General features: G+C 32.8%; 1 protein-coding gene across 1 annotated transcript; it reads right to left on the bottom strand.

Moving 5' to 3' along the window:
* Positions 1–6,517: 6,517 nt before the first annotated feature.
* On the bottom strand, positions 6,518–7,760 carry LOC126747056 (uncharacterized). The gene is made up of 3 exons (XM_050455549.1): positions 7,348–7,760; positions 6,772–7,281; positions 6,518–6,719 (listed from the first exon to the last, which is right to left on the bottom strand). Exons 1-3 carry the CDS (start codon positions 7,677–7,679, stop codon positions 6,518–6,520), a joined length of 1,044 nt encoding a protein of 347 aa, XP_050311506.1. The 5' UTR covers positions 7,680–7,760.
* Positions 7,761–10,043: the final 2,283 nt, after the last annotated feature.

Raw genomic sequence — 10,043 nt, 5'->3', positions numbered from 1 at the left:
ATGCTGTTGCATTTGAATGCATAGCCTCCAGAATTTTAATCGATTTTGAGGAATTTCGGTCAAATCATGTTCAGGAAAGCTAGTTATTGGCGCCCCAACCAAAAAATGTCCAGGGGTTAAATATTCAAGGTCTGTAAGATCATTGGACATAGGCATTAACGGCCTTGAATTTAAAATACCTTCCACTTGAATAATTAAAGTATTTAGCTCTTCATATGTAAGAACAGAATTGCCTATTACTCTTTTAAGGTGAAACTTGGCACTTTTGACTCCAGCTTCCCAAAGACCACCAAATACACCCACAGGCCATTTGTAGGAAGGAACATTGTCTTCCTTTAAAAGCACGAGCATGCCTTCTTTGAGATTTGATTGCTCAGTGCGCCATTTTGGTCTGCTTTAAAGTTGAGCCAAGTAGTCCTTGGGCCACTTCTCCCAAAAATGCTGTTGCATTTGAATGCATAGCCTCCAGAATTTTAATCGATTTTGAGGAATTTCGGTCAAATCATGTTCAGGAAAGCTAGTTATTGGCGCCCCAACCAAAAAATGTCCAGGGGTTAAATATTCAAGGTCTGTAAGATCATTGGACATAGGCATTAACGGCCTTGAATTTAAAATACCTTCCACTTGAATAATTAAAGTGTTTAGCTCTTCATATGTAAGAACAGAATTGCCCATTACTCTTTTAAGGTGAAACTTGGCACTTTTGACTCCAGCTTCCCAAAGACCACCAAATACAGGCGAGTAGCTAGGAATAAAATTAAATTTAATTTTTTCCTCAATGGAAAAATTAATAATATCTTTTGGATCCTTAGAAAATTTGGAAAACATGTCCTTTATAGCATTATTTGCACCTTTAAAAGTTGATCCGTTGTCACAAAAAACATTTGAAGGTTTATCTCTTCGGCTAATAAACCGTTTAAAACAAGCTAAAACATTTTCGGTTGTTAAGTCAGATAAAAGCTCCACGTGGATGGCTTTTACTGAAAAGCATACAAAAAGAGCAATATAAGATTTAGTCTCAATTGATTTACGAATTCGAGATTGTTTTATTAAGAATGGACCACAAAAATCCACTCCAACATTTTCAAAAATCCGAGAAGAACATTTTTTCAGAACTCTTTTTTCAGGTAAGGAACCCATTAGTTGTTCTGAACACCTTGCCTTGTGTTTGAAGCAGGTCACATTTATGCAAAATCTTTTTTACTTCTCGATTCCCATTTATTACCCAATATTTTAAATTAAGAGAACTAAGTACATGGCGTGGGCCAGCATGCATTAATCTGAGATGTTCCCTTTGAATAACAAGGTCAGTAATGTGACTATTTTTGGGAAGGATTATGGGATGTTTTTGATTATAAGATATTTTTGCATTTTGCAACCTCCCACCAACTCTCAATATTCCATAAAAATCTAAAAAAGGGAAGAGAGAATTAATAGAGCCTTTTATTGGCAAGTTTGATTGAAGACATTTTAGTTCTTGGGCAAAGTGGTGAGCTTGTTCGCATTTGAGAATTATTTTGAATGCATTATCTAATTCAGGAATAGTTATATAACCTGAAGCTTTTGTTTTATTTTTAAGACAATTGAAAAATCTTAGCATATAAGCTACAATTTTCTCAAGTTTAGAAATTGAAGAATAGTTTTCAAAAAATGATGGTTCTGACCTTATCTTTTTTATTAAAGTAAGTACCTTTTGTTCAGGCAAAATTTCAACAACAGGAGCCAAAGTTTCTGAATGAACCAAACTTTTATTTTGTAGTATGGTTGGACCATACAACCATATTTTATTGAACTCAAGCTCTTGAGGTTGAAGTCCTCTAGACAACATGTCAGCTGGGTTATCTTTTGTATTAACATAAAGCCATTTAAATTGGGATGAAAGTTCATGAATTTTTAAAACTCTATTTCCTACATATGGATTAAGTTTGACTGGAGTTGATTTTATCCAAGCCAAGACAATAGTTGAGTCGGAATATAAAAACACTTTATTTACTTTGGACTTTAAAAGATCATAGACTCTCTTGGATAAAGTTGAAAGCAAAACAGCAGCATTAAGCTCCAGTCTAGGGACAGTTAATTTTTTATCAATTGGAACAATTCGAGATTTCGAACAAATAAGATTGACATGAATTCTGTCAAGGAAAATTGTTCTTGAATAAAGAACAGCGCCATAGGCAATTGTAGAGGCATCACAGTAACCAACAATTTCTATGGACTCGGCATTTGTAAAATACAAATTTCTTGATATATTTAAGGTAGGCATGTCGAGAAAATTATTTAAAAATTCTTGCCACTCATCAAATAGTTCACCTGGCAAAACATCATCCCACTTAATCTTACTTATCCAAATTTTTTGCATAAATATTTTGGCAGTTACCAAAACTGGACCGGCTAGACCAAGTGGGTCATAAAATTGTGATATAAAACTGAGGACTTGCCTCTTTGTTAGAATTAGCTTTGCATCAAGAACTGATGGAGATTGAACTTTGAAATTTTCAGTTTTTGTGTCATAAGATAAGCCTAAAGTCTTAACAAAATTACTTTTGCTTATGTCGACATCATCAAAATTTTGCTTTTCTTTAGGAATGTCCCTTAAAATTTCTAAATTATTTGCACACCATTTGTGTAATTCAAAAGACCTTTTTCCTAATAAAGAAATTAATTCATTTTTTAAGGCAAATAAACCATCTAAAGTATCATGGCCAGTGAGAATATCATCCACATTGGTTTCGTTTAAGATTGCTCGTGATGCTAGAGGAAAATCCCGACCTTCCTTGTTAGCCAATTCAACCAGACATCTTGTCGCTAAAAAAGATGAGCTTTTTAAACCATAAGTAACAGTTTGTAACTGTAAACATAAAAGATGGACCATTTGGTTCTCGCCACAAAATATTTTGTAAGCAACGATGTTCTGGATGTATTAAAATAATTCTGTACATTTGTTTAATGTCACAAAGGATAACATATTTATATGTTCTAAAAAGCACAAGAATGTCAAAAAGTTCACTCTGTACCACGGCACCATTGTAAAGAAAATCATTTATACATTTTTTATTTTTTGACCTCATGGACCCATCAAAAACTACCCTTAACTTTGTAGTTTTCTTATCTTCACGAATTACTGGGTGATGAGCCATGAAGTAAACAGAGCCACTATTAAGATCATATGAATTTAAATCAACAATTTTGGCATGGTTCAGTTCCAAATATTCATGAATAAATTTTTGATATTGAATAAACAGATTTGGATTGGCCTTAAATCGTTTTTCAAGATTTTCGAACCTCTTCAAAGCAACTGAAAATGAATCGCCCAAATTTAAATCAGTCATCTCTTGCTTTAAAGGTAATTTGACTTGATATTTATTGTTGGTAACTTCAATTGAGTTTATATAGAGATTTTCACAAGCTTCTTGCTCGCTATTATATTCTTTAAAGACTTCTGGAACCTTTTCGGTTTCCCAAAATTTGGAAATGACATTTTCAACATTTTGAATACATGTTAGAGAGGTCAAATTGCACACTCTTTGTGAATTAGGGATTACACCACTCACAATAAAGCCAAAAAGAGTATTTTGAAAGATTAAATTTTCAGTTTCAATTTTCTCAGAAAGCAATATTTTAAAAAATATATATGAAGAAAGCAAAATATCAATTGGACTTGACTTATTAAAATTGGGGTCTGATAACTTAATATTTTTAGGAATTTTTAAATTTGAGAGATTAAAATTGGTTTGTGGCAAATTATGTGTAATTTTGTCCACCACAGAACACTTTGCATCTAGGTCAAAATTATATGAACAAGACTTAATATTTAAATTAACAGATTTTTGTATTTCTGCGGAATTTTGAGTAATTCCAATTACACTTAAATAATTATCAAATGTTTTTAACTTTAACTTTTTCACTAGGTTACTTGTTACTAAATTTATTTGAGACCCAGTGTCTATTAAACATTTTACCAAAACAAATTTATTATTTTTTCCCTTTACCTGAATAACAGCAGTAGAAAGCAGGACATTTTGATAGCACTGATCAACCGACCCCAAAAGTAACAACTCTTTGTTCCCCTTCGGGAGAACTACTAGATAAAACTTCATGAGGCTGATCCAAATGCAACAGGACATTGTGGCTTCTCTGACATTTTGTGCATTTAAATGTCATTTTACACTTACCTAAATGGCTACTTAGACACAACTTACAAAACTTATGCCTGTCAATAAAATTGATTCTATCTGTTACACTAGTCCCCCTAAATTTTTTACAATAAAAAAGTTTATGATTTGTTAGGGAACAATAAGGACATTTTGATTTATTTTTCTGTATTTCAGGTTGGGTTGTTAAATGTATGTGGGATTTATCTTTTTTGGGTTGAGTTTCTTGGGAACTAACAGCTTCTAAGGCTGTAGCCCTATTTTCAATGAAGGATAAAAATTCTTTTAAAGTTGTTAACTTGGACATGTCTCTATCTATTTGATATGCTCGATTAGTATATTGATCAAGCTTTTTTGAGAAAATGCAAAGAAGCAACATATCCCAAGTGTCAACAGGTTGGTTTAAATTTTTAAGAGCACCAAGCTGTTGTTTTATTTTACTAATAAAATCCCTTAAAGCAGGGGCTGTACATTTTTGAACATTTGGGATGTCTAGAAGTTTATATATGTGATTACTAATAAGCATACTCTCATTGTTGTACCTGTCATTAAGTAAATCTAAAGCGTCTTGATAAGAAGAGTTTACAGTAGGTAAATTATTAATTAAACTTAAGGGTTCTCCCTTCAAATGTAGTTTTAAATGACATAATTTTTCTACATTGGTTTTTCTGGTGTTTCGATCCACCAGAGCTGTGAAAATATCAATGAATGGCTTAAATTCAGTTAAAGTGCCATCAAAAATGGGGATGTTCAACCTGTTTAAACTTACATCTGGGATATGATTTTCCTGAGCCACATTATCAATTAAATTATTGTTGGGCACTGTGACAGTAAAATTAGGTGCACCTGACTTAGGGAATAAAGAATCTATTACTGCAAGGCAGTCATAATAAAGAACCTCAATTTCATTTAAATCATCATCATGATTCGGGTCTATTACCAAAATTTCTGCCTGCAAATCTTGAATTTTGTTAAAACTCTCAGATAAAGTTGTTTTTCTAACAGAAAATGATTCAAATTTTCTTAAATCAGATTGGTCACTTACATGTTCATTAATATACCTTGATATCCTTTCAATGCAAGCAATTGCCTGCTTTTTCTTGCTTTTTAGTCTTTCTAACTCAGTGGATTTAGGCGGAGACATTTTAAACCCTTAAAATCTAAAATAATTACAATATACCAAATAGTTTACAACAAATTGAAAATAATGAAAATGGAAATCGAAAATATAAATAAAAACCCAGTACAATTACAATTGTACAAAATTTTGACAGTTCGGGTTAAAAAATAGTACAAACGGTAAGTATACTAAAAATCGCTAAATGTACAAAATTCGTACTAATGATGTACTAAAAACTAGCTTCAAGATTTATGTACAGGGTGTCCCATTAAGAATGTTCCTCGGCTGTATCTCAGGCCCCAATAATCGTAGAGCGTTGAGAAAAAAAAATTAGTATAAAAGTGGCCAAAAAAAAATTGCTGGAAAATATTTTGAAGTTCATTGGTCAACCGCTAGAGGGCGTTCTAGCTACTTAAAAAGTTTAAAGTCTATTTTTTCCAAAAAACTTTTAATAACCTGCATCCCAAAATATTATCGAAATAATCTACAAAAAATTCCTGACAAAAATGTTTTGACAACCATTTCTGTCAAATGTCAAATAAAGTGGTGGGGAGAATTTCTATCTTAAATGAGAAAAATCGTAAGAAGTAGGCTTTATCTGCACCGATTTTTTTAAAACAACTTTTATTTAAAAGCTCTTTTATTGCTTTATTTTTCTATCAAAAAGATATTATTGGAAAATTTTCTTAAAACCCGCTAGGGGGCATCTACTTCTAACTTACGCTATTCGACTGATTATTTTAAGAAACTCAAATGCAACCATGTGTGTTTTTTTACGGTATTAAGAACGGAGAACAAAGCTTAATAATTTAGTAAAACCCGCATTTTGATATCACGTCTCTAACTAAAGTTACAAAAAAAAATGTTTTCATTAGAAAGTGAAAACATCAAATATGGTCGTTAAGTTCTATTTACCAGCCGGGTTAAAAAAACTGGTGTCTAAATGAATCTTTATGTAGAGAAACAATCTTGGTATACCAGCTTTTTAGAAATTCCGGAAGGTGGCGTTTATTTATACACTTCTTTACACAGGAAGTTTCATTGGTAATAAATCAGGTAATAAATCAATGTTTATGGGAAAACTATGCATAGGAACGTTTTAAATAATTATCAACGTCGACGCGTCATTGTAACACGACAAAAATATTTTGATAGTTTTGGCACTTGGTACCGATTAAACTGAAAAAAGATAAAAATCTTGCTTATTTTAAATGGAAGAAAAAATAATATTATTTTAATTCCTACACTAATCTAATGCCTGCCGAGGTGTTCGAATTGTCGTCCGTCTTGTTGATTCCACGGCTGCCTCTATTTCTGCGGCTGGTAAACTCCGAATAGCGCCCCTTATTCGCTGTTTCATATTTTCTCTATCGGTAGGAATCGAAGAAAATACAATGGCTTTTATTCTACCCCATAAATAAAAGTCAAGGCAGGTTAAATCTGGCGATCTGCAAGTATATGCAATGTAATCTAATAATGTTTCTATAACGATAAAATTACCTTGCCGGCCAAGGGAAAAAGCTACCTCTGCCAATCCACCGATCAGGGTACCGCTGATTAAGAAACGTTCGCACTTGTACCGCGAAATGAGCCGGGCATCCGTCATGTTGTAAAAACATGTTGGCTCTTATATTCAGAGGCACCTCTTCTAATAATGCTGGGAGCTCATTTCTTAAAAATCCAAGATATCGTTCTCCAGTTAGGCTCTCATCAAATAAAAATGGACCTATAACCTGAGATCCTATTACACCGCACCAGACATTAACACTCCACCTTCCCTGATGCTGGATCTCGCGCATCCAACGAGGGTTAGTTTCAGACCAATAGTGCATATTATGTCTGTTAACTCCTCCGTCACTATTGAACGTTGCTTCGTCTGTCCATAAAATTTCGTTGAGAAAATTTGGATTTTCGAGCAACATATTCTCCATCCAATGACAATAATCTAGTCTTCTGTCATAGTCTTCTAGATTTAATGCCTGGTGGAGTACCATATGGAATGGATGAAATCTATATGCAAAAAAAAATAAATTAAGTAAGTATCTAGGCACTTATTTTTTTAAAATTGTGTTATACCTGTGTTCCTGCAAAATTCTGTGAACTACAGAACGAGGTATGCCTAAATCGCCTGAAATAGTTCTGATGCTTAAGTGCGGATCAAATTCTACATAGGCCAAACAATTTATTATGTTTTCCTCCGTTCTCCTGCGACCTTGTCTACGGTAGGTTGGATGGACTACACTACCTGTTGTTCGAAAACGACGGGCCAAACGAATAAATATGCCTCTACTCAGACGCCGGTTTTGAGGAAAACGTTGAGCATACAGCCTTGCAGCTATAGTAGCATTTTCAAAACATTCATAAAAAATTTTGATAACATTTACCGACTCTTGCAAAGACAGACGCATTTTAAATTAAAGTCAAAGAATAAACTCTGATCGAAATAAATAACTAAATTTATAAGACCACCGAAAACTTTTAAGTAGCTGTCACAGAGTTGTCACCGGCCTTTTTGTTTTTTAAACAAATGCAAAGCCAACTTATTATTAAAATTGGCATAATTTAATTACCTGTGTATTTATACTCGAATAAAGTGCTAACCGATAGTCTTATATAAACTTTAATTTTTAGTTCCTTTATGAACACAACTAATATGTTGCTGTATTGTTTTCAATATAAGTCTTTTAACTTATTTTAGCACATCATGTGGTATTATTTGTTGCTACGTTGTCCAAAAATTTAAAACGTTCCTACGCATAGTTTTCCCATACTGAATAGATTTATTCCCGCTGAAACTCCTTTATAAAGAAGTGTAAATAAACGCCACCTTCCGGAATTGTGTAAAAATAAAGAGCTCTTATACCAAGATTGTTTCTTTACACAAAGATTCATTTAGACACCAGTTTTTTTAACCCGGCTGGTAAATAGAACTTAACGACCATATTTGATGTTTTCACTTTCTAATAAACACATTTTTTTTTGTAACTTTAGTTAGAGATGTGATATCAAAATGCGGTTTTTACTAAATTATTAAGCTTTGTTCTCCGCTCTTAACACCGTAAAAAAACACACATGGTTGCGTTTGAGTTTCTTAAAGTAATCAGTCGAATAGCGTAAGTTAGAAGTAGACGCCCCCTAGCGGGTTTTAAGAAAATTTTCCAATAATATCTTTTTGATAGAAAAATAAAGCAATAAAAGAGCTTTTAAATAAAAGTTGTTTTAAAAAAATCGGTGCAGCCAAAGCCTACTTCATACGATTTTTCTCATTTAAGATAGAAATTCTCCCCACCACTTTATTTGACATTTGACAGAAATGGTTGTCAAAACATTTTTGTCAGGAATACTTTGTAGATTATTTCGATAATATTTTGGGATGCAGGTTATTAAAGGTTTTTTGGAAAAAATAGACTTTAAACTTTTTAAGTAGCTAGAACGCCCTCTAGCGGTTGACCAATGAACTTCAAAATATTTTCCAGCTATTTTTTTTGGGCCACTTTTATACTAATTTTTTTTTCTCAACGCTCTACGATTATTGGGGCCTGAGATACAGCCGAGGAACATTCTTAATGGGACACCCTGTACAAAAATGCCGCTATAAAATATAAATAATTAAATATCTTGTACATAAATGAAAAATCAAAATAATTTGTATTAAAACACAAGTGCAAATCACAAATAGAATGTATATTTTTTGGTTTATTTTGATACCTTAATACTTCCAGTAACCTTAAATTGAGGGGGCGCCATCTGACATTCCTTCCGTCAATTGTCGAGTTCCGGTTTGTTAAAAACGCCAGCTGCGCGCTGCGTGTCGATGTGGATTCCTGAATAGGTTGTAAACTCACCGCTAGGTGTCGCCACGAAACGGCGTGGCTTTGAAAATTCTTTTCCAGGTTCCAGGAAAAAGGTACAAGCGCAACAAATGGGATTTTTTCTCACCAAAACTGCTTCTTGTAGGCTTTTCTCCAATATCCAGCTCGAAAGACCAAAAATATGTGCAAACCCTTTTTACTGGTACACATATTCGGCGATGTAACTTCTTCAATATAAAAAAAAGTGGACTGTATTTTCAGGAAGCGCTGGAGTCGGGAAAAAAGACACTGCCGATGAGAAAATTCCTATAATACACTATTTACAGCAATTTACACGTTCTATGTATAAGATTCAGCATTTTGCTGACTTAAAATATAAAATAGAAAACTAAAAAAAAAAAAATTTCAGTGCGCTTCTTGCGGACTTTTAGAATGCACTAACCACCGGTATGAAGGTTGAATGTGGCGGGGCGGAATAGTCTGCCACCCAAGATGGCCGATTGATTCTGATTGTCTAATTTTTGACGTACATCAAATATAACAATAGTGACATTTTAACTGTCGTATTTGACGATTGTCTTTTTTAAGTTTTCTTTGGGTGGAAAACAAGCCAAGCCTCATAATTTTCTTCCAATTTAAAGTTTTTAAGTAATTTTATAGCTTTTTGTAGTTTTTTTGAGTTCTGGGTTGATACATTATTTTACAAACATTTATTTATTTATTTCATGTACTTTACAGAAGTTTACTAAGTAAACGGTCCTATTACAAAGTACATACTAATGATAATAATAATAATAAAGATAATAATACTAATATACTAATAATAATAATAATAATAATACACTCATAATAATAATAAAGATAACAAATGTTTTAAAAATAATTCAAAATAATACTTAATACTAACTTAATCTGGCCAGCACTAACTATAAAATTATATCTAACCGACATTTGAGTTCA

Source organism: Anthonomus grandis, chromosome 18 (genome assembly GCF_022605725.1).
Source record: "Anthonomus grandis grandis chromosome 18, icAntGran1.3, whole genome shotgun sequence".
Lineage (NCBI taxonomy): Eukaryota > Metazoa > Arthropoda > Insecta > Coleoptera > Curculionidae > Anthonomus > Anthonomus grandis.
This window is presented reverse-complemented; position numbering and strand designations above follow the sequence as displayed.

What these genes read in the sequence shown, in the direction of transcription:
- LOC126747056 (XM_050455549.1), bottom strand. Translation starts at nt 7,679, where the DNA reads ATGCGTCTGTCTTTGCAAGAGTCGGTAAATGTTATCAAAATTTTTTAT. An exon ending in AGAATTTTGCAGGAACACAG is followed by an intron (nt 7,282 to 7,347) that starts GTATAACACAAT and finishes TTTTGCATATAG; the next exon opens with ATTTCATCCATTCCATATGG. An exon ending in TTTTTCCCTTGGCCGGCAAG is followed by an intron (nt 6,720 to 6,771) that starts GTAATTTTATCG and finishes ATATACTTGCAG; the next exon opens with ATCGCCAGATTTAACCTGCC.